Genomic DNA, 24850 nt, shown 5'->3' with positions numbered 1-24850 from the left:
AACAAATGTATTTCTGCTGGGGCTACACCTCAGAGTGGAATTGCTAGGTTCTAGGGTATGTTAAGCTTTAGAAATGACGTTTTTCCAAAGTGTTCATACCATTCATTGTTTCCCATCAACCACAGTTGTAGTTGGGCTACATCTTTGTAAACACTTAATATCTTCTTTTTCATTTTAGCCACTGTGGGGACATTTAGTGGTCTGGTACTGTGGGTTTAACTTGCATTTCTGATGATTAAATAGAGCACCTTTTCATGTTTATTGGCCATTTGGGTATCTTTATGTTTGTCTATTTTTCTGCTAATTATAGTTATATATATATATATATATATCTTGCATACAAGTCCTTTGGTCATGCACATATATAGCTAGATTGCTGGATGTGTATGTCAGCTCTATTGGTTGCCTTCTTTATGTCTTTCATTAATTAAAAATTCTTAATTTTAATATAATAAATTAATCAGTTTTCTTCCTTGGATGTTAGTGTTGTCCTACTTTTAAAAAATACAGCCTACTCTTAAGGTCACCAGGGTCTTTTTTCCACATTTAATGCTGTTTAATCTTTCACATTGAATTTGCAATCCATTCAGAAGTGATTTTTATTTATCGTATAAGGTAAAAGCAAAAATATTTTCTTATATGAATATCCAACTGACCCAGCAATATACTGAAAAGATCCATCATCCTTTTTTCACTGCACTGCAGTGTCACCTTTGACATAAATCAGGTGACCAACCACTTATATGTAGGTCTGTTTCTTGGACTTTTTTTCTCCCCGTTCATTGGACAGGTTGTCTGTCTTTACACAAGTTACCATTCTGTCTTAATTACTATAGATATGCAGTAGTAACATGGTTTTAGGTGACTATAATTTCCAATAAAGTGATTGGAAGTTAAATGCTCAAAGCCTGAACTGAATCTTCTGGCTAAATAACTTACACCTATTCTATTGACACAAGGTAGGGCGGGCAGACTAAACCTTATGCAAGTTTAGAATGTCCTGGCTTGTAATGAAAAGATGAGCATGAAGACTGGTGCTGTGTTCAAGTTTCATAGAGAAGTGGGTCCCTTCTTGTCAGGTCTGGAGCAATTTAAATCAACAAAAAATACAGAATAATTCTATACAAGTATATAATCAAGAGTAAAATAGTTTGTGTCAACCAAGTGCTATATAAATGAAGAAATAGGATTGTCAGGACACCTAAGTAAAATTTTTTCCAGATAAACATTTTGATCTCCAGGGAAATCTTGTAAAGTCTGAAGATACTGTCACAACTAAGGGTTGTTACTGGCATCTAGAGAGTAGACGCCAAGGATGCTGTTAACCATGCTACAACGCATGGGCCCACTCCCACAGAGTTCTGTGGTTCAAAACATCAACAGTGCTGAGATGCATGAATCCTGCTTTGGGGCAACAGTTGAAGCACACTTACAAAAGGAAAAAAAATTGAGTTCAAACTAAAAGTAAAATTTTGTTTAAATGAAAGGATGATTTATGTTGATGTTACAAATGATGTTAAAAACATTAAAATTTTAAACTTGAAGCCAGAGAACTGCACTATTTTAAGTATAGCATCTGTAATTGAATTTTTAGATAAATGTTTAAGTTTTTAAAGAAATTCAGAGATTGAAGAGTTCAATGAATAATTTCCCAAGTTTATGAAATGTGGCATTAGTTAAGCTGGAAGTTCTTTCAGTTTAAATTCTGTAACTCCTTGATATTTTAAATCACTTGATTTCTTGGTAATGATCATACAGTATTTATATATATGAATCACAGCCAAGTTCCAGTGCTGGCTGGGTCTTAACACTAGCTGTATGCCTTAGGCCTGCACCCATATTTCTCAAAAACATATATATATTTATATATTTAAAATATGTAAATATTTTACATTTTTAGAGAGAGGGGAAAGGAGAAAGAGGGAGAGAAACATTGATGTGAGAAACTGCGACCAGCTGCCCCCAGTAGGCAACCCACCTGGGGACTGAATCCACAACCCTGGCATGTGCTCTGACCAGGAATCGAACCAGTGACCTTTTGCTTTGTAGTGTGATGCCCAACTAAGCTGCACAGGTCAGGGCACAAAAACATGTTTTTCATTGACAAGTCTAATATCAATTTCAATGGCTCAGTCTTATTTCAAAAAGTAGCAAATTTATGTTTGAAATGAATCATTTTACAAACTCAGTCTTCAGGGGTCCTAATCAAGTAAATATGATGTTTTCTTACCACATAATAGTCAATCACTTTCTATGTTATCAGTTATGAGTCCCTTGGGTACATTTACCAAACCTGTATCTTGCTGTGACATTCAGGAAACAAATTTTAACTGGCAGTTACTGCTTCTCAGTGCTGTCTCTGAAAATTCTGTTAGCAAGCAAGATGATAAAATGAGAGTGAGGCAAAGCAGGGGACCAAGTAATTCTTTGTTGTGAGAGCTGTCCTTCACACTGTAGGATGTTTATCAGCATCCCTGGTCTCTACCCACTGGATGGCTAGAGCACCTGCACCTCCACAGCTGTGACGAACAAAAATGTCTCCAGATATTGCCCAATTTACCCTGAGGGGCAAAACTGCCCCGATTCAGGTGATCAATAATTATGCACAATAAGGGTTAACCTCACATTTTTTGAGTTAAAGTGAAACAGCAAAAGTGAACATACAGTTTCATATGTATAAAACATCAAAACAGACAAAACCAATTTATGCTGTAGGAAATCAGGATAGTGGCTGCCTCTGGGAGGGGCAAGTGGGAGGAGGAATACCTGGAAGACAGCAGGATAAGCCTCTCCAGTGCCTATAGTGTTCTGTCTTGATCTGGGTGTTGGTTACATAGATGGACATCTATCAAGCACTTAAGATATGTGCCCTTTTCTGCATGTGCATGCACACACACTATCAGCCCTCCGTATCCACGGGTTTCACATCCTCCACTGGGGACTGAGGACACTATTTTCAATCCATGCTTGGGAACCCACAGATGCAGAATGTCAGCTGTATGTATTCTTATGCTATTTTATATTATAAACTTGGGCATCTGTAAATGTTGGTAATGGAATGGCATCCAGGACCATTTTGGTCCAAGAACTGAATGCCCTGTGGATACCAAGAGATAACTGTACTCTAATACATTTTTGTCAAAATATTATAGGATGCACTACTTTATTTTTTTCATAATGAATAAAAACTTTTTAGATCTTAATCTTTGAGTCATAAGTAACACTTATTATCAAGTTATGAGTTAATTAAACAAAGACTCTGAAACCAACTTATAAATTAAATGAAAAATTTGGTCATCCCCATGATTCCTTTTAAAAACAGGCCTTTAATTGAAAAGATACATTTCAATTAATTCATTTGGTAGAAGTTACTTGTTCTCCTGAGATTTGTCTCTTCATACCGGTGAAAGCCTCAAGTATGAAAAGTGATTCAAAAAAAAAAGTTAAAAAAAACTGCAAAAATGAACTGTCACAAATGAGACATTGCTGTAATGTATCACAGTTTCCACCTATTGCTAAAACTGCAGAGATACGGTTTAACAGCTGAGGTGTAGTTCTGTCTCAAAATAGTCTACATTTATTTTACAACCCAGGTGTTAAGAATTATTATTTTTTAGTATGTATATGGATGAGATGCATAATAAGCCTTTATTCATAAAGATGTATTATCCTTATTCTTCTTTTCCTGCATGAACATTATTTCAAAGTAAAACTCAGACTGGTACAAGAGTAAAGAAAAAAATTAGGAAAAGTTAAATCTACAATAAATTTAGAATTTTCAATTGTATTCATTAAAAAAACATTAAAAAGAATATTATTGTTTTTTAGAAGTCTTAAGAACTACACTTTAAAAATACTACAATAAAAAACATAAGTAAATGTATCATTTATTTTTGGAGAAAATAATTAAAACTAAGGTTTTTCCAATAAAGGGGAGAAATAAAAGTAGAGATCATACCATGCATACATGTCACTTACCACATTCTGTACAATCTGGATGTGCTTAACATGTATTCACTGACAACATGAACTTTTGAGATTTAAAAATCACAAACTCTTGCCAATACTGTAAATTCATAAATGTTGAAATAAATACCCTAGAAATAAGTTTAAAAACTGAAGCCTCTGACAGTGTTTACAGATCAACCCAAATGATAAGTACAAATAGTACAGCAAATAAATTGGCATTACTACTAGTTTCCACTTAATTTCTTCATGATATGACTGTCTGGTGTTGCATTCGTGAAGATACTTCCTACAATCACGTGGGTACCCCAGAGATTATGACGAATCACTTTACAGCAGCCAAGATCGTCAACAGAGAATCCTAAATGTCGATAGCGTTCATCTGTTTCAAAAAGAGTGTTGTTTGTATATGGTCCAAAAAACTGAAGGAAATAAAAAATGATGTATATTCATTAGAAAAAGAAAATGGAGTAATAATTTCATGTAAAAATAAACACATCTTTTAATACTCCAAATATTTACAAATTCAAATAAGGAGTAACAAGGTCACGTGAAATGCTTAAACTGCCCTAACATCTCCTCTCCCCCAATAACTAGGCATTTGATGGAAATGTGAAATGAATGACCTAGCCAATTTCATGCAATCTACAACCAAATGCATAATATTACACCAACTTTAAAGATGGGATAAACTGTAGACAATCATCTATGGTTTACCTTATCATTTTTAAGAAAAGGAAACTAAAGTCCAGAGTCAGTTCTCCATTTTTATTCTACACTCTATCCTACTTGACTTTGATAAGTAATACTATATATTCCTATCTTAAGATTCAAAACAAATTTATCACTATTTTTAATGAAAAAAAAAATAAACCCAGAATTTAAAATGTAACAATGTGGTTCAGTTATTTTCAAAATATAACTTTATAAATGTTATTTTCTAAGAAGTTACTTTTCTAATATTTCTTACTATCCATATTATCTTAATTCAAAAAATAATTTTCCTTTCTTAAAGAAGCTATTGATAACTAATTGTCACTAACAAAGAGCAAACACACTAATTCAATGTAAATTAAATGAAGATAGAAATGACTTTTTATTATTTTTAATGTAAAAAATTTAAAGTGATGGAGAAATTTAGTGTGAGTGACAGAGGTCCCTCCAAGTTGTGAATACAATTGACTCACAGTATTTCTTTGGGTAAAATTACAAGGTTTTAAAAAAGTCTTAAATGATCTATTTTTACCAAGGTTATAGTTATAAACAATTACACAATAAAAATCATTCCTAATTCAAATTACATAATCTGGCTTTCAAACTTTGTATTTAATTACGTACTGCCAAACCAGATGATGGGTCAATAAAGTCAGCCCAATAGCCTTCGGCTCGAAGAGCATAGCATATTTCCTTAGCACCACTGATGAACTGCATAGAAAAAGACACAAATATGTTCAAGATAGCATTGCTATGCATTTTTATTTTTAATAAAATTTTAAATATTTTTTGCTTCAGCTACATAATTTAATAAGATTAATAGAAAATTAAAACTGATAAATAAGACTATAAAGTCATTAAGATTATTTTAACCATTTTAAAAGATTAATAGTTCATATAACATTTTAAATTCTTTCAAAAAGTCTAAATTGTGTATTTTCTTTTAAATTCTTACTTTAGGAACCATTTCTGATCAGTTCTGTGCTACCAGTTCCTCAATTTATCATGAATTATAAGCTATAGTTTTTATTCTGCAACACTATAGAAATGTTAGAAATGAGGTAAGAAAGAAAAAATAAGATATTCATAGTAAAAAGATCCAATTCATTCATTAACTTGAATAAACCATTGTTTAAAAACATATACTTGTTTGTCTGTCCTTCAATAACACAGCTGTCCATTTACAGAGTCATGAAATACTTCTGAAAAGGCACACAGAAATAATAAGATAAATGGATAGATGGGGTACAGGGCTGTACAGGATGCTTACTTTTCATTATATACCCATTTCTTTGGTAGCGTATAATTATTACACACCATATGCATGTACCACCAATTCAAAACCATGGTCTCACTATCCTAATTCCTATGTCTTTATTAGCTTTACCAGAAGCCTAACCAGTGAAAAAGACAGTGATAAACATTACGACCAGATTAGAATGTTAAAAAAAAAAAGCCAAATCAGAAATGTTTAAAAACAAGGGGTCACAGTTCCACTTCCAGTCATAACAGTAATAGGTTCCAAACCTGTCACCTGCTGAAAACGATAAAACTGACAAAAATGTATGAGGCAAGTGTTTTAGACTCTGAACAACAGTCAGACAAAACTGTAATCTTTGCCAGAAGGGAAACTGATGAGGTGATCCCCATATTTTCCAGTTGTGTCTGGGGATACCTTCTTGTCACAGGGCAAAGAAGTAGATTCCAAGCAAAAGATGGTGTCACTGAACTGAGGAGGTAGCAAAGAAGAATTACGGACTGCTGAAGCATCTGGACTTTGTGGGTAGGGTACTGGAGAAGAGGAAGATGAGCCAACAGGGCTCCCGGTAGTCTGCAGGGCAATTGACTGGTTTTATCACCAAGAGCTGAGCTGGGCAGGCACGTGGTGAGATTCTGCGAGGCCCAGCAGAAAGTGCCAGCTGAGAGCTGAATGGTGATACGGGGTTTGAGCAGTGCTAGAAAACATGGATTTCTGAGCACCTCTGACTTTAGCTGAGATCCTCAAAAATCAAAGCCTTAGGAATATGGGCCACATCCTTAATAAGGGATTAGTAAACTACAACCAAAAGGCCAAATCCAGCTGCTGCCTGTTTGTATAATAAATACAGTTTTATTGGAACATGACCATGACTGTTCACTTATGTACTGTCTATCATTGCTTTAACAATACAAGGGTAAAACTGAATATTTGAGACCCCTTTGGCTTACCAAGCCTAACCATGTTCATTCTCTGGCTCTTCACAGAAAAAGTTTGTTGATCCTTGCTTAGAGGTATATAGTTTAAGCTAACTACTTTCTCCGAATGAAAAACATTTAAGATAATACTGTATTCTTTACATTATCTTCATACTTAATATTTATACTTATTGCTGTATTTAATTAATCCTCACAATTCCTAAAAATAGGAAAACTATTGAATATGATCAAGAAAAGTCATTAGTATATCAATTTCATGCAGAGATGTGCTGTACCCAAAAATTGTAAGAGCAAAACAATACCATCAAATGTTTATAAAGGTTAATTAAAAGAATCCCAAATTATTACAAAAAGAACCACTTTAAGTATTTCTCTTAAGATTTCTATTCATCAAGAGCAAACACTGACATCTGCTGGAAAAATATGGAATATATTTAAACCACAAAACATAAAATACCTACTTGGATGGTAAAATATATGTGGTTCTAAAATAATTACTAATATATCTAAAATAGAAAAATCTTTTTCCCCATAGAAAATAAAATAGCTCAGTCATTACAAAATTAAAAATCATAAGATAAAGCATGCTGCCATCTCAAAGCCCTGAAACTGGTTACAGACAACTGTGGCTGCTATAATGGGGTTAATATCAAAGTGGGGCAGAATCTCTGATCAAAACTCAGAACCACTGATGCAATGCACATGCGAGAGCTCTGTAGTGACTAAGTCACAGTGATGGTAAGTATGAATTTTGTAAATATTACCTTGAAAATATTATTCAGTTAATGCCCATTTAAATTTCAACTCTAAATTCGGATTACCTATCAAATCAGAAACACTATCTTATGCCTCTCTGTAATTTCCTTGCTATGTAACATATAACTTGCTCACGAGTGTCATCTACTGCATTAAATTTATCAGCAAAGTGCTACATGGGACTTTTAAGTACTATAGTCATTATCACAAAATACTGTTAAGTGTGTAAAGTATATTTTTAAAAATAAAGAGAACTACCATCCAATCCTAACGTACACATAATTCCTAACATTATGCAGCATAAAATTTAGTAAAGGTAATTTTTGAACTATAGTTACCTAAGATTCCTCAGGTAAATTATTCCTAACCTGTTGCACAGGCACAGGAATATTTCTTTCTATCTTGTAGACAACATAATTGATACAACCCAACATCAAAATCTTAAAGAAATAATAATATAATTTATAAATTTCAGACTTTACATTACCTCTTATCATCTCTCAGGTTCTTAAAAATGAAAAGAAATGCTAATAACCAGGGTAAGATAGGGTAAGAGTATATACACTGAGATAACCTTTTTGGCAAGCAAATTGGCACCATTTCTCAAAATTTAAATCATTATATCCTTTAATTCAGTAAGTCTCAATTTAGGAATCTATAGATACAAGTGTACACATAAAAATATATGTACAAATATATTCACTACCTGTAAAAGCAAAAGTTTGGTTTTCAATTTACAAATTACTAAGAAATATTTTAAGTAACTTCAAAAAACTTATGGTTTGCCCATGTAATGTAATACAATGCAGATGTTATAAAAAATGAAATATATTTACTTCTTGTTAAAAGGACAGAAAAAATGTGGGTATATAGTTTTTTACGATTATTGTACTGTACAGTTACCATTTGCTCTTTGAAGAAGGCTGGTGTAATTTTCATTTTCTATTTGCTATGCTTTAAAGAGAGAGAGATGGAGAGAGGAAGTGAGATGGAGACAGAGAAGAGAGATGGGTATGAAGAGTTTTCCTTTTTTGTTTTTATCCTATTTTTCTAAAACAAACCTAAATTCCAAAAAATTAAGCAAAGTATTAAACAGAATCTTTGTGATTCAAACTGTGGCATTGTTATCTTACAAAAGATGTAAGTTCTTTAGTACTGAAATAAGTTAGCAGAAAATAAAGGCTAGAAAAGATACTCAGCATTTTAAAGCACTGATTCATTCCTATTTAAATAAGACCATAACATTAAATTATCACCAACTGAAAGAATTACCTTTTCTAAGAGTATCTCTCTTTCATTTTCTACCTCCTCACTCCAAATAGTCATATCATTCTTAGTTTTCTGTGTTACAGTCAGAATCATTAGTTTATTGGTGGTCACTTCTGGAAACAGTGATTGAAAATCTATAAATAAAATAAGAATAAAAGTTCCAGGGAGAAAATAATTTGGTTTTTAAAAGAGAAGCAGTGCATAAAAACACTCCTTTAGAAAAGTGATTAAATTACTGTGATACCAAATTAGGTTTATAAATAAATGCATATTTTTTTTAAAAAAAGGATGACTTAAACTCCATTTTGGTTCATTTCTGCTCTTGTTGGATGAATGAAATATTACTGATAGCATAACATCCTATAATTTTCACATAAAGTTTATTATTAAGACTTCTTATGATTACATATCAGCCTATGAAAACATAGCTGTAATAATCACATAAGACTGGAATGACTTCAGGGAAAGCTACAGAAAAAAAGTTACTACAAATTCTACTATTCCTATCTAACAACAGCATGAAGTCAGGGGACATTTGAGTGCCTCTATCTTGGCCATGCAATCATGTCCCTCCAGACACAGTAAAATATTAAGTAAAACAAAAGCATTACAATTCTAATGGAGCACATTATCAACACATTAAAAAATTAGTGATATTATCTAAAACACATACTTGTAAAAATGCAGAAAAGCACAACATACCTCTTCGCAGCAATTCTGGACATGTTTGGATTACACACTCTACTCTGGCACTTTCAAAGTATGTTTCTGCACTGTTAACCTCCTGTGCAACAGGTGCATCATTACCCTAAGGGGAAAAAGAAATACAAGTAAACAAAATCTGCAGTTCAAATACCTTGCCTGTTATGAACTTGTTTTCTGTAGAAAGTTTTTAAAAATAATCCTAATCTAACTACTGGTGAGGTAATAGTTTTTTCTTATACACTCAAACTTTTCTCTATGATGAATATGGGATCTGAAAATTGTAAAAAAATATTGAATAGAAAACTAAAATATATAAATATATTGATATAATAGGACTTAATATGAGTAGAAGAAGTTGGCTAAGAAACTAAAATATAGTAATTGTGTCATACAATGTTACCTCATAATATTTTGTGCTAATTATCTTTTCTTTCATTCCATAATCTGTAAAATGGGGGCAATTATGCTAACTTACAAAATAACATGGCTAAATATACATCCTCTCCTACAGGAAGAACTTTGAGGCTTTTATTCAACTGAAATTTACTGGGTGCCTACTGTATATCAGACAGTGTAACAAGAACAGCCACTATAGAGGTAACAAAATCCAGTCTTCACTATTAGGTAAATTAGAGTTAGGAGAGTCATAATAGCATGAACGAATAAGTACAATCCAATAGGAAACATGCTACAGAGTTATGAAGAAAGTCTTTCAGCAGTACAGACAGGGAAGAAATTTCCTTTGCTGGGAGAAATCAGGAAAAGGTGGAAATCATCATATTTGAGCTACATGTTAATTAATGTATATGTCTGATAGGAAAAAAACAGTTGGAATGTATGTTAGGAATTCAAGAGGAAAATCAGTCGAGGAGGAAAATAACAGTACAAAGAGACCCAATGGTCAAAGGGAATGGTGTACTTAAAGTATGTTGTGAATGGGGTGCAGAGAAAAGCAGCAAGTATTGAGAGGTAAGGTGGGGAAGACAAGGATCATAATTATGGAAAGGCATTTTATGCCACATTAAGAAATTTTGACTTTATAAACAATGAAGAATAGCAAGAAAAGATATAAGAAGCTAATGCTAGTATTATTGTGCAGATGTATAGAAATAAGAAGCAGGTACAGATTAGTAAAAGCCAATTTACAATCCCTTACTGCTTTACACACACTTTCACTTTTAATCCTCATAATTGTGTGGGCCAGAGATTATTTTTATCCTCATTTTATATACAAAGAGATAGAAGCTCAAAGAGTAAGTTATTTTTTTCAAGGTCAAAAAATTAAGTAAATGGCAGAGCTAACCTTTGAACCTAGACTTATCCTATCTCCACAGTCCATCATACTGCAATGCCTCGAGGAATCTAGGTAAGATAAAGTAGCCTAGAACTCTGGCAATATTAGTGAAAATTTAAATGGGCACAAATAAAGAGTTACTTCAAAAGATAAAGCAATTGAGATTTTATTAGTATTTATGGGGGTATGGTAGAGAGAGGAGTTGAGGTTAGCAGTAATAATTTTTATCTTGGGACAGTGGGACAATAGCTAAGTCATTTATATTACTGATAATATGGGAGTAAGGATAGGTTGTGAGAGGGAAAAAAGAACTAATTCAGTATTAGACGTGCATAGTCTGGGAACTTGTGAGATATCCAGATAAAATGTTTTGACAGGCAGATAGAAATATAGAACCAGAAATGTCAGAAATAGAAATACTAAGTTAGAAATTATAATAACACAGCCTGTGAAAGGAAGCTAAGGGAGTAAGTGACCAGGAAGTAATTTAAATGAAAAGATGAAGATCAGAAATGTATGGGAAATGTTATGTGATTGACAGAGGAGGAGCCAAGAAGACTGAGAAGGAATTAACAGAGATAAAAGTCAGGGGAGGTCAACTGTATCCCAATTTCAGGCTATCCAACATAACTCGTTATAGTTGTAAGGGGTTGTAGCTTTTAATGATTTTGATTAAAAACAATAAAACTCAGCCTTAAATTATGTAGAAATCTGAAAAATGACAAGATTCAGGGGCTTGATAGAAACTCTGAATTACACATAGCTTTCCATTTGATTGGGCAATGAAGCAATATGAGTTAAAAAATTTATTTAAAAAATCCTTCAGGAATTGTATTTAAAAAGAATTATAGGTTTGTCTTTTCAGACTACTGTAACTGAAGAATTTCAGAGATCTCAAATTTTAAAGTTTTTAAATGGCTAAAGGAGTATAAAATTAGTAGAAATATGGTCCATATACAAATGATAACTGCAATTTATAAAAGCGAAAAACAGGCAATCTGAATTTCTAGTAATAATGAGTGCAATATGAAAAACAAAAAACCATGTATTTTGACATGTATAATGCATACTTTTTTGTTCAAATTTTTGAGACAAAAATAAGGATGTGAGCATTATAAATGGGTAGTAGTAATTCCATATCTATGTTTTCAATTCTTGTATTTATTCTTATGCATTAAAAGTGTAACTCTAGAAAGCAATAATGATATCCATACACAAAATAATACCCTGGAATACAATAATTGGTTTTGTTTCTAAATATAAATGAAAAAACTGAATTAAAAAATTAAAACAAAAGGTTTTTTTTCCCTGAAAGTTTGGGCCAAAAATGTGGGTATGCATTATACCCAGGAGCACATTATATGTGGCAAAATATGATAAATTTCCAGTAATATAGAAATAAGTGAATAATCTATAATTGAGAAAATAAGCAGTTATCCAAAAAGAAATTTTTGAAGAACTATTTAATTACCTAAAAAAGACTGTAATCTCCTGGCTGGCGTAGCTCAGTGAATTGAGCACGGGCTGCAAACCAAAATGTCGCAGGTTCGATTCCCAGTCAGGGTACATGCCTGGGTTGTAGGCCATGACCCCCAGCAACTGCACATTGATGTTTCTCTCTCTCTCTCTCTCTCTCTCTCTATCTCCCTCCCTTCCCTCTCTAAAAATAAATAAATAAAATCTTAAAAAAATCATTAAAAAAAAGAGACTGTAATCTGAAATTTAAAAATAGCAAATAGTGTATAGAGGAAATGTCAACTTTTAAAATCTGTTTATGCTGTTTTTGTATATACTGGAGTTAAATATTTTCCCTTACTTTTCACTAAAAAGTGATGTTTATAGTAATCAGAAATTAATATAACATTAATAATTAGAAAAACAGAATATATGATCTTAACAATTTACCTGAAATTCATTCACATATTGTGCCATCACAAACTCATGTCTTTCACTTGATAAAGGTTCTGCTAGAATATCAGGTAAAGTTTTATGAACCTGGCTTTTCTTCTGTGACATGGTCCCATTGATGTGACAATCAAAACCTATGTTCCCAGGAAGCTGGAATCTCTGATCCTGAGGCCCAAATGGTCCCATAACTTCATCAGGCCATACTGTTCGAGAGCCTGAAAAAAAACCAAACCAAAAAAATGAATCATTTTCTCCTTGACAGTCAGGTGTACTGGTAGACTAAAGGAATAAATGCTCCTTTTGAAATCAGGCATTTTTTCCTAAATGATAGATTTTTGAAATCTGCTTTCCTGTGTTAATATAAACTAGTTTCAAGTTACTTCCTAAATACTAATCAAAGCACCCAGTTGTCAGCTCCCAGGCAAGTCCACTTTTCAAAAGAAGGTTTAATAAAGTACTGTAGTCCATATTATATAATGCTTGATAGTCATTAAAAAGAATATAGTAAATCTTCATTGATTGAAGGAAGTCCAAGACATACGACATTAAAAGAAAAAGCTAAGCTAAATAACATATGACATTTATTTGACATTCAGAACTTTATATTTATGATTTTAAAAATGTCATTTGTATGGCATTCAGAACTTTGTTTTTAAATTCAGGAGAAAAAAGATCTAAAAGGAAACAGCAAACTTAATAGGGGTTACCCTTGGGGAGGAGCATGGAGCTGCTGTCACCTGGTGGCACGGAACTTTAATGTGCTGGGAAAAGTCCTGTATGAGCCAACATGACATAATGCCCTGCTTAGTAGCCACATGAGCTGACATGGATTAAAAAGAAGAGACCACATTACTTTATTCACTTTTTAAAAATACCCTAACTCGTAAAAAATTTAAAAAGATCCAGAAAAGAATAAAGTAGAAAACCAAATAAAGAAATATGCAAGAGTAGATTTTTGTTTACAAAAAGGGACAATTGCTGAAGACATCTGTTGGCAATAAAAATATTTTTTACCACTCTGCCCAGACTGACTAAAAATGGCCATGTCAACATTGCTGCTCCGTCACTAGACTGTGTCACCACATCCCTCTTCTACACCTATGACAAACACCATTCAATAACCACGAAACTCTTTCCTCCTAAATTATGGGACATTGTCTCATAATTCTCAACCCGAACACTCTAGTTCAATACTTCTCAGCCTTTTAAGTATTTAAGAATCATTGGAGATAGTGTAAAAATTCAGATTCTGATGCAGAAGGTCTGGAGTTGGGCTCAAGATTCTTCATTTCTTACAAGTTCCCAGATGATACTGATGCTATCAGTCTGAAGACTATCTTGAGTGAGACACTGATGACTGGAGTCAGTTCACCAAGTAAACCTATCAGCTATTTTTGAACAAGATGAGTTTTAAACTGTCCAGATCTAACCGTCTCTCCAAAGAAATATCCCATGTTAACAGTGAAGTAGAGCATAATTTCATGCTGACTGGTAATTTAGGTTTTCTCTTCAGGAATAGTCCGTACAACTTTTTTAATTTTTGTTTGTTTTTCTACGGGGTTGTCTTTTTCATATTGGTTTATAAATTTTTTATATATATTCAGGATATAAACCCTTTACATATTCTGAATAAAAAATCCCTCATTTATGTTACATGTATGTTTAGTCTTCAGATGAGTAGCCAGAGGAGTAACTGCCTTGGAGTTATAAAACCAAGGCAGGAGAACCAGGGAAGGCTTTCCACACCCAAGTAAACTTACATCACATTGTTAAGTAATGTGTTGCAAGAAACAAAGATTCTATGCCCAATTCCTTTAGTCTACATTAGGTTAAGTTCCGAAGAGCTCTCCCTTAATATTTTAGTGTGCATTATAAACCTCCAAGATAGGAGTGTAGCATATCACATTTCTCAAATTTACCTAATGACATAACTTAATTTTTTTTTAGACCTAGAAAAATTTTCACAGCTTGAGGACTGTTTGGGAACTGCTACTCAAAGTAGTGGGAGATAACTAAAGTTTACCAAGGAAGTAACATAATTAAAATGTCTTAGAATGATTAATACGATAGTGGCGTGCGAGATGGATTAGAAGAAGCAGACTTCGTAGATAGTGGGTAAGTTACTGATTCAATAAACATATACAAGAAGTACCAACTATATTTAGGAAATCCAGCAAAGAATAGCAAAAGTAGTGACAGTTCAATAGGATTAAAGTATTTGTTTTGGGGAGGACTGTATGTGTTGCAGATAGAAAGAAACTATATCACATAAACAAAAGCAAAAACAAAAACCACATGATTATATCAATTGATGCAGAAAAAGCATTTGACAAGGTACAGCACCCATTTATGATAAAAACACTCAGCAAAGTGGGAATAGAGGGAGCATTCCTCAACATAATAAAGGCCATATATGAGAGACCTACAGCCAACATCATTCTCAACGGGCATTAATTAAAATCTTTTCCACTAAGATCAGGAACAAGACAAGGCTGTTCACTTTCACCACTTCTATTCAATATAGTACTGGAAGTTTTAGCCACAGTGATCAGACAGGAAAAAGAAATAAAAGGCATCCAAATCGGAAAGGAGGAAACAAAACTGTCACTGTTTGCAGATGACATGATAGTGTACATAGAAAATCCTATGGACTCCACCAAAAAACTGCTTGACCTAATAAATGAATTTGGCAAAACAGCAGGATACAAAGTCAATATCCAGAAATCAAAAGCATTTCTGTACACCAACAATGAAACAACAGAAGCAGAAATCAAGGAAAAAATCCCATTTGAAATAGCAAAAAGAAAAATAAAATATCTAGGAATAAACCTAACCAAAGAGGTGAAAGACCTGTATTTAGAAAACTACATAACACTCAGGAAAGAAATCAAGGAAGACACAAACAAATGGAAACATATACCGTGTTCATGGATTGGAAGAATTAATATCATCAAAATGTCCATACTACCCAAAGCAATTTACACATTCAATGCAATTCCTATTAAAGTACCAATGGCATATTTCACAGACATAGAACAAACACTTCAAAAATTTATATGGAACCATAAACGACCCCGAATAGCTGCTGCAATTCTGAGAAAGAAGAGTCAAGTAGGAGGGATCACAATACCTGACACTAAACTATACTACAAGGCCACTGTAATCAAAACAGCCTGGTACTGGCATAAAAACAGGCACACGGACCAATGGAACAGAACAGAGAGCCCAGAAATAAACCCAAGTCTCTATGGTCAATTAATATTTGACAAAGGAGGCAGCAACATAAAATGGAGTAAAAATAGCCTCTTCAACAAATGGTGCTGGGAGAACTGGAGAGCCACGTGCAAAAAAATGAAACTAGAGCACCAACTTACACCATATACAGAAATAAATTCAAGGTGGATAAAAGACTTAAATATAAACCATGACACCATTAAAGTCCTAGAGGAGAACGTAGGTAGGAAAATCTCAGACATTTCATGCAGAAACTTTTTTACTGACTCGTCTCCTAGAGCAAGGGACATAAAGGAAAGAATAAACAAATGGGACCTCATCAAAATTAAAAGCTTTTGCACAGCTAAAGAAAACAGTATCAAAATTAAAAGAGAACCAACTGTATGGGAAAACATATTTGCCAATGATACCTCAGACAAGGGTTTAATCTCCAAAATATATAAAGAACTTACACAACTGCACTCTAAGAAGACAAGGAATCCAATTAAAAAATGGGCAAAGGACTTGAACAGACACTTCTCCAAGGAGGACATACAGAAAATCCAAAGACACATGAAATGATGTTCAATATCGCTAGCTATCAGAGAGATGCAAATTAAAACCACAATGAGATACCATTTCACACCAGTCAGAATGGCCATCATAAACAAAGCAACAAACAACAAGTGTTGGAGAGGATGTGGAGAAACGGGGTCCCTAGTGCACTGTTGGTGGGACTGCAGACTGGTACAACCACTGTGGAAAGCAGTATGGAACTTCCTCAGAAAACTAAAAATGGATCTGCCTTTTGACCCTGCAATTCCACTGCTGGGTCTCTATCGTAAGAACACTAAAACACCAATCCAAAAGAACCTATGCATCCCAATGTTCATAGCAGTACAACTTACAATAGCTAGATGCTGGAAGCAACCAAGATGCCCATCAGTAAATGAATGGATCAAAAAACTATGGTACATTTACACAATGGAATTCTATGCAGCAGAAAGAAAGAAGGAGCTCCTACCCTTTGCAACAGCGTGGATGGAGCTGGAAAACATTATGCTAAGCGAAACAAGCCAGGCAGTGAAAGACAAATACCATATGATCTCACCTTTAACAGGAACCTGAACAACAAAACAAAGAAAAAAGCAAAATATAACCAAAGACACTGAAATAGAGGACAGGCTGACAGTGACCACAGGGAGAGAAGAGGGAATTTCAGGGGACAATGGGAAGGGTTCACGGGAACAAATTTAAAGGATACACAGACAGAAACTAGGGGGAGGGTGGTAATGGGAGGGAAGTGGGGAGGGTTGGGAGGGGGGCTGGTTTGGGAGTAAAAGGGAGAAAACTGTACTTGAACAATGATTAAAATAAAAAAAAAGAAAGAAACTAAAGTTGAAGAAAGTAAGCTTCATTCTTTCTTTTAATATTGTAGCTTTCTGATATAAATATTTATGCAGAACTTTTGAGTGTATATTCAATAGGGTAAACTCAACTTTAGAAAATCTGTAAGACCTCAAGTAGAAATACAGAAAACACAACTCAAAATGTTTTGGAAAAATTTTAAGTAAAGCAGTAACTTTTACTCACATATATCCGGAGGTGCAGTGGCCACATGAGACTCATCAGAACCTGAAGATCCAGCAGTTGAAAAGGCTTTGGGATTGACAACCCTTTTCACTAAAGAATAAAATCCTGGGAGATAGGAAACCAACCTTGCTCTGTTGCAGAGCACCTAAAAATAACACAAAACTTTAAATTACTTTTTATGGATATGAATATTATACTTACACACAGACAACCTCTGGCAAATCATCACTGCAATATATCTTTTAAAATCCATATTTATTCTACTACTGAGCACCTACCTTATGACAAGCATTACGTGTATTTATAACTTAAAAAAACACAAATATAAAAACCAAACAAACAATAAGTTATTTGGATAAAAGTGTATTGCTTTTCCAATAAAGGCCAGAATTAAGAGTGCCACACTAGAGAGAACGGGAACCTCTAAAAATTGCCCAAAGTAGCAGCACTAAAAAGGTAGCCCAATAAGATTCTTCTATTCTCAAAACACGGAACTTTGAAAACCTTCCCTATGATCAAAACCTGTTTATTTTCTAACTCTTCTTTTCTTTTACTGCTATAAATTGTGCGAATTATCTCCCATGCCATCTTTTCTGCTGGTTTTATGGCAATGTCCACTTTCTTTCATTTTAGCACATACCTATGTGGTACAGTTTCTGCTCCTAAGGTCATTTTCTAGACTCTGACTTGTTACAATGAATAAGTGTGTAAATGCATAAACTTTTAGCAAAATACCTGGGTGACAATAATTTAATGCAGGGTCTGGGGAAACTATAGTCAAATATAGTTTGCTGTTTTATTGTAACTGTCACACCCATTTATTTATGTATTATCTATGGTTACTTTCACACCATAACTAGAGTTAAGTAGTTGCACAAACTCTATGGCCCACAAGCCTAAACTATTTACTATATAGCCCTTTACATTTAAAAAAATTGCCAACTCTTACTTTAGTGAAAAAGGAACAAATATCATGTCCTCTGTGAAATGCTAAAGATATAAAATTAAAAAATCCTTGAAGCAGTAGACAAAGGGTTTCAGTATTTGTAGAAATAGTACAAATTTGCTGGAGAAAGTGACATTTCAGTGAGTGACTTTCAGAAACAAAGGCATGAACCCATAAAGGTATATTCAGTGAGTGACAAGCTTAGTGAGGGAGGGTATAAGGAGTGCAGTTAAAAACAATCTAGAAAGTTAACTTGTAGGCAACTATAAAAGATTTTGTATTTGACACAGTAAAGGGCCTGTTACATCAAGAAAATAAATCAGAACTTTATTCTGTAGCCATGGAATACAGTAAACTGATAAAAATATGGGATATTTTTAGGAATGTATCATTAAGAGCAGCACAGACAATGACTGGAGTGGGGTTAGAGAGGTAGTATGAAAACTAGTTATCAGGATGCTGAAATAGTGTAGCCATTTGATATGTTAGAATGAATCATTTTTTCCCTTTCAGATACTATCATGAAATCTAGCCCATCTGTTCTTTCTTTATTTCTCACGATAAGTATAAGAGAACATCTTAACTGGTATTACTATCTCTCTGGCATAATTTAATTATTTTACCCTCCCTTCCCTTACTCTACTCTTTAGTCACATGAAAATATCTACCTCACATTTCTCATATTTCTCTGCCTTCTTTTAGACTGTCAAAAGTTTTTTTCTCCTCCCCCTGCTAACATGCCCTTTTCTTTAACACTCTAAGCCTTAAATACTCCAACTCATTCTTAAAGACCTGGAATTGAACCTCCTTTATGTGCCTCCTAAGTGTGAGGCATGTTTCTAGAACATTCTGCCCACCTGAAAATTTAGGCATCCTCCCTTGGGTCTGTACCCAACCTGCCCAAAGAGACAAACTGGTAATTATTAGGCTTTTTACCTATTAGACAAACTTGAACTTTTAGGTGTTTCTATAATACTATAAATTTACCTTTACAATTGAGGACATTTAACAGATTGACTATGCCTCAGGATCTAAAAAAGCAATTTAAAATTTTAAATTTCAAAAATATTTGAACAAAAAGCTTCAAAATAATAAAAGGCTCAGTAAGAGATTAGTTGAAAGGGGCAATATTAAATAATCAAAAGTGTTAGTTACTCTGGGCCAGGTCTTGTGCTAAGTGCTTTACATGTACTGTTTTACTTAATTTTAACAACAATTCTATATACAATTATCTACATTAGTTTAAGTATGATTATTAAAATATTATTTGTGATCCTTCACATTCACACTGCTGCACAAGCAAAAACAAATGGAAAAGATTGCTGAAATTATTTTAGAAATTGCCTAATATTATTAACAATTATTTTAAGGATTTTGTTTATTTAGAGAGGAGAAGCGAGGGAGAAAGAGAGGGAGAGAAACATCAATGTACAGTTATCTCTCACCGGCCCCCTACTGGGGACCTAGCCTGCAACCCAGGCATGTGCCCATAGTGGGAATCCAACCGGTGACCCTTTGGTTTGTAGGCTGGTGCTCAATCCACTGAACCACTTCAGCCAGGGCTAACAATTGTTTTAGCCTCTAACTATCAAGGCCAGCAGATTCTATTCTGATTTTTCTTGATGGTAAACTTTTAACAAGTTATATAATAAAATGTGAGTTTTGTTTCTAGCCTAAGCAAATCTAATTACCAAATTTCATTTTATTGGCAAAATAAACCAGTATTTAATTTGTCCACTGAAAGACACAGCTGATGACAGTACTAGCTTGTATCAAATGTCTACTCTTTAACCTGTATGATTCTCAAATCTTCTATTGTGGAACTGAAATATTTTGCGCAAACTTGATAGATTTTATGACATTGGGTCAGCTGGTGAATATAATAATTAAAAAGTTCTAGCCAATAAAATAGCCCCCAAATTAAAATAGCCTGTTTATTTTAGTTTTAGGATATGTATGTATTTTATACATGACTAACTTCAAGTAAACCTAGGACTCTAGACTTGTGAAAATGACAATCTATTAAGATTTAACTTGATCTCTACCAAAGACTGAAATCTGGTCATCTATGAAACACATCTGTATACATACACAGACATTTTTGTGTGGTCCACAGTGCTACAAGAAATTTTAATTGGATAACATTGAGAACAGGTGAGATTTCACACAAAAGATTCAGAGTTTTGGCTGTTTTTGAAGATCTGGAAGCACTGGACTAACATTCCCAAAAGGCATTAATTAGCAACAAATCACTGTAGGTAAGGAAAGCCTGCTCCCTTTATATAAGAAATAGGCATTTCAGTTTGTCAAAATCCCCACCAAGGCCCCTTAAAATATAACCTATCTAGCCACTGAAGTATGGCCATTTATGATCCTTGCTATGTATGCTAACTAAATTGTTGAAGACACACATATCTGCATATTCCATTACTAACACCCATTCAGCATTTACAATACATATAAACTAACATAAATTTTTGAAAGTATATTTGAATATTAAAAGTAAATTTTATTTAATATGACCTTCTTTCTAACAATTAGAGGATTTCTAAAGTAGCTTTCAAATTATTTCTCCTACTGAACTAATTTATAAAGCCAGGTCAAATATTAGCAGTCTATTGCAATTAATGTCTCTCCCTTGAAAGTACCACATGCTTCTTTTAATGTTCCCCTTCTGCGGTTATGGCTGGGTAAAAATTCACCTTAAAATGTGGCCACGACCAGTGGTCTACTTTTATAACTTGTCCCTGTAGCCACTTCATTAGACTCTCACTTAATATACCAGGTTCAATTACAGAAATACCGTACTATCCTGGGCAACTGTCGCCATACTAATCTTCCTAACACACAGCTCTGACTAAATCACCATGGTTTAAAGAATGAAGTCTAAATGACTGAGTTTCGCATTCAAGACTCTCTATTACTTGATCAGAATTCCACAAACCAAAGTTATTTCCAGTAGTTACATTCACGTATCTTATATTCAGGAAGACAAAACTGGCTTCTTGATTTTTGAAACTGGGGTGTCTTTGAATACACCTCCTGTTCTCACTTAAACCTTAGAGTATCTAATTCTCATTTTTCTTTCAAACTCAAATTAAATGCTTCTCAGACTAAGTGATCCCAAGCCCCTATTTTCCCCTCTCCACAAAGCTGAAACTGCACTGTACCTTTGTGTAGCTTAAAAAAAAAAATTACTTCCTACTTTTACTGTAGCTGTTTTCATTTATATCTTATGTTCCCTACTATACGATCTCCTTATGCTAGGATGTGTCTGGTTAATCACTAGGAAGTTATAGCCAATAAATATCTCTGGCTCTTATTTTGTAGGATTTGGAACGTTATTTGCTATACTAAAACCGCTGCAAAACTTTCAGTTTAGCTAACAAAGAAATTAAAAAAGGCTTAAAATAGATTCTAAATATTTACTGAAATGTCTTTTAAAAAATATTGAAAGGGTGCTGGCTTTGAATGTACTTCTAAAACTGAAATTGTGGAAATAAGTACACATCTATTAAAAAGAATGTGTTCAAACTACTTTCCAAGCTTACCAACAGTAATTTCGCACCCCTTGCTGCCCTTGACAGTTCTGATACATTAAGTCAGAGATTTCCAACCCTTTTCATCTCATGGCACACATAAACTAATTATTAAAATTCTACAGCACACCAAAAAATATATTTTTTGCTGATCGGACTGAAAAAGGATAGGTACCACTTTTCTTCCTTCACAACCAACAGCTATTGTGTCAGCTATTGTAATTTTTTTAAAATTTGACAATCTACGGGAAAAGAGATTCTCTTCCCCTGACTAAACAGCATATTGCATGTTTTAAAAATTCTTGCGACACACCTGTTGAAAATCGTTGCACTAAAGTCTAAATAGGAAAAACATTATGGCAATACCATCACAAACCCGTCCCTCCAACATTTCCTAACAGGTTCCCAAACTAGTATTTTACTATACTGCCTCTTAAGAGACTAATTTACTCACATTGGCCATTTCTAGAGGAGAGGGCAGAAGCAAAATATTTTTCTTTTCGTAGTTACTTACTCCTGGAAGAAGACAAAACAAAACAGGCTAGTGACGGATTAAGCTTTAACAAAAGAAAGCTCGGGGAACGTCAACTCTCTCCTACTGGTGTCCTTCGACGACGGCAGGACCGAAGTCCAAGCTCTGCCCCTAATTCGAGGAGGCCCGAACTCGCCCCCAACCCCAACCCGGCAGAGAACCCTGCCCAGCTCCAAACTCCGGGTGTGTGCCCGCTGAAAACAACTCAGACTAGATCAGGGAGGGAAATGGGGAGCGGCGGCCAGGACAGAGTCCACAGGGTCCAGGTATTTCAACACAAGTCAGGGCTGCCTGACAACAGCTCCAAATAAAGGTTCGAGTTGAACGAAAGAATGAGGAAGCGAAAAAAGCCTGAAGCCAGAGTGACGGGATGACTGGGGACAGAGACATGGCCCTGTGGGAATAGGGGCAATATCCAGAGCTGTAGCCCGAAAATGGGCGAACTTGCAGGGGCTATCGCGGGCGGAAACTATCCATACCAGTCACCACCGCCGCCTCCAGCAGTCCAAGAACCTGACTCCTCCCGCCGCGATAATGGCGACGGCCACGGCAGCGACAGCGGGGCCTGCGGGTAGTGACCAGGCTGAAGAAGTTGCTTCCGAGAGTATCGATGGGAAGGACCGTCGAACTGACGATGCGCACGCGCACAGTAGGCGCACGAAGAGCCGACCTTCCATTGGATAGGACCCGGCCTACGGTGTGGGAGGAGAAAACGCGGGGCGAGGATGACTTGGGTGAATGGTGGGCTCCTGACATGGCTTAGGCGGTTATTTCATTTCATTCATTATTTTATTTCTATTTCGTAGGTTTCCCTAACCCCAAGATTTTCTTACTGACCTCCCAGGATGTACAGTCTTCTTTGTATCTTAGTTTATTATTAGTGACTCATTGTTCTTGAGTACAGGGCACTTCTGTTTTTCTTTATGTATCAGCCTTGACTCATATATACTATTTAATTTTTATTTATCAATTTTATTTTTTAAATTAACTGAAACCATAATTTATTCATACTTATATTCCAGTTGTGTCATATTGGACAAGTTACTTAGTCTCTTTATGCTTTTAATTTTCTTAATTCTAAAACAGGAAAAATAATAGTACCCACCTCATAGACGGTTTGTGATGATTAAATCAGTTGATATATAGCTAATACTTCTATAGTAATATGCAAGCATTTGCGTGCACACAAGCACACACAGCCACACAGCACAGAGTTTGGGAGTCAAAGAGGGGCTGTGAAAAGAGCCACTGATCTGTGTTGAAGTTACTTACAACTCATTATTTTTATGCCTCACGATTTCTCTTTCGATTTGGACGTACTTGCCCCGGTTATATAACAAGATTTCTGATTCAGTGATGATTGTAAGCTTTGTGACATCTGGAGCCATGAGCATTCATATTTGCCTTATCAGGTACAAGTGGGAGTTAAAAGGAGTCAGTGAGCAACGGTATGGTAGGAGGCTGTCAGGAATGACTTCATAGCAGAGGCAATGCTTGAACTGTGGAAAGGTGAGTAGGTATTTGATTGAATGGCAGGAAAGAATGTAGAGGACATTTCAGGCAAAGAAAGCAGTGTGAATTGAGATACAGGGAATCCAAAACACAATGGGCAGTGGGGGAGACCCACAAGTAATCAAGAGATTAAGTTGAAGGTTAACAGGGGCCAGATCATAGCAGCCATTAGCACTAAGGTAGATGTAATCCCTGAAGCACCAAGAAGCAACTGGGCAGACTTAAGCAGAATCATGGCATTATCATATTTGTGTCTTGGGAAAATCCTCTGGCTTCAGTGTGTAGGATAGATTGGAAGGGTGTGGGATAGGAATTTGGTCAACTGAATAGGAAACTATTGCTCTGTCCATGAGAAAGAACATGAGAGCCTGAAGTAAGGGCAGGAGAACATTGAAGAATCAACATGGTGTAGCTACCCATACGTTGCAGATAAGGAAAAGGGGACAAGTTGAAGATGATCCTAAGTTTCTGACTTCATATAATTGGTGAATGGAGCGGCTTTTGCTGAGATTGGGAATTCAATAATATTTATATTTGTGAAATGTATGCTGTATGGTGACACTTGGATGGGGATTTTCCCATTATCTCTTTTAATTCTCATAATAATTCAGAAGATGTAAGTATAATTATCCTCATGTTAAATATGAAGAAATTAAAACACAGAAGGTTTTATTATTGAAGTTTCCAGGGATGGATTTAAATCTAGG

The 24850-nt window shown here is 34.7% G+C and overlaps 1 protein-coding gene across 2 annotated transcripts; it reads right to left on the bottom strand.

Moving 5' to 3' along the window:
* Positions 1-321: 321 nt before the first annotated feature.
* MMADHC (metabolism of cobalamin associated D) lies at positions 322-23230 on the bottom strand. 2 transcript variants are annotated; one of them, XM_028510340.2, is made up of 8 exons: positions 23111-23230; positions 22554-22615; positions 17615-17759; positions 12806-13023; positions 9604-9709; positions 8905-9035; positions 5305-5391; positions 322-4388 (listed from the first exon to the last, which is right to left on the bottom strand). In XM_028510340.2, the coding sequence occupies exons 2-8, from the start codon at positions 22560-22562 to the stop codon at positions 4194-4196; spliced, it is 891 nt and encodes a 296-aa protein (XP_028366141.1). In that variant the 5' UTR covers positions 22563-22615; positions 23111-23230; the 3' UTR covers positions 322-4193. The 2 variants fall into 2 exon arrangements, with proteins under 2 accessions (XP_028366141.1, XP_028366142.1); XM_028510341.2 differs by having other exon boundaries at positions 590-4388; positions 12896-13023; positions 23111-23225.
* Between the last annotated feature and the right edge of the window lie 1620 nt (positions 23231-24850).

The sequence above is a fragment of the Phyllostomus discolor genome, chromosome 4, assembly GCF_004126475.2.
Source record: "Phyllostomus discolor isolate MPI-MPIP mPhyDis1 chromosome 4, mPhyDis1.pri.v3, whole genome shotgun sequence".
NCBI classification, from domain to species: Eukaryota; Metazoa; Chordata; class Mammalia; order Chiroptera; family Phyllostomidae; genus Phyllostomus; species Phyllostomus discolor.
This window is presented reverse-complemented; position numbering and strand designations above follow the sequence as displayed.

Coding starts and splice junctions, on each gene's coding strand:
- MMADHC (XM_028510340.2), bottom strand. Junction 9,710..12,805: donor AATATGTGAATGAATTTCAG/GTAAATTGTTAA, acceptor TTTTCCCCTTAG/GGTAATGATGCACCTGTTGC. Junction 5,392..8,904: donor GAGAGATACTCTTAGAAAAG/GTAATTCTTTCA, acceptor TTTTCTATGCAG/TTCATCAGTGGTGCTAAGGA.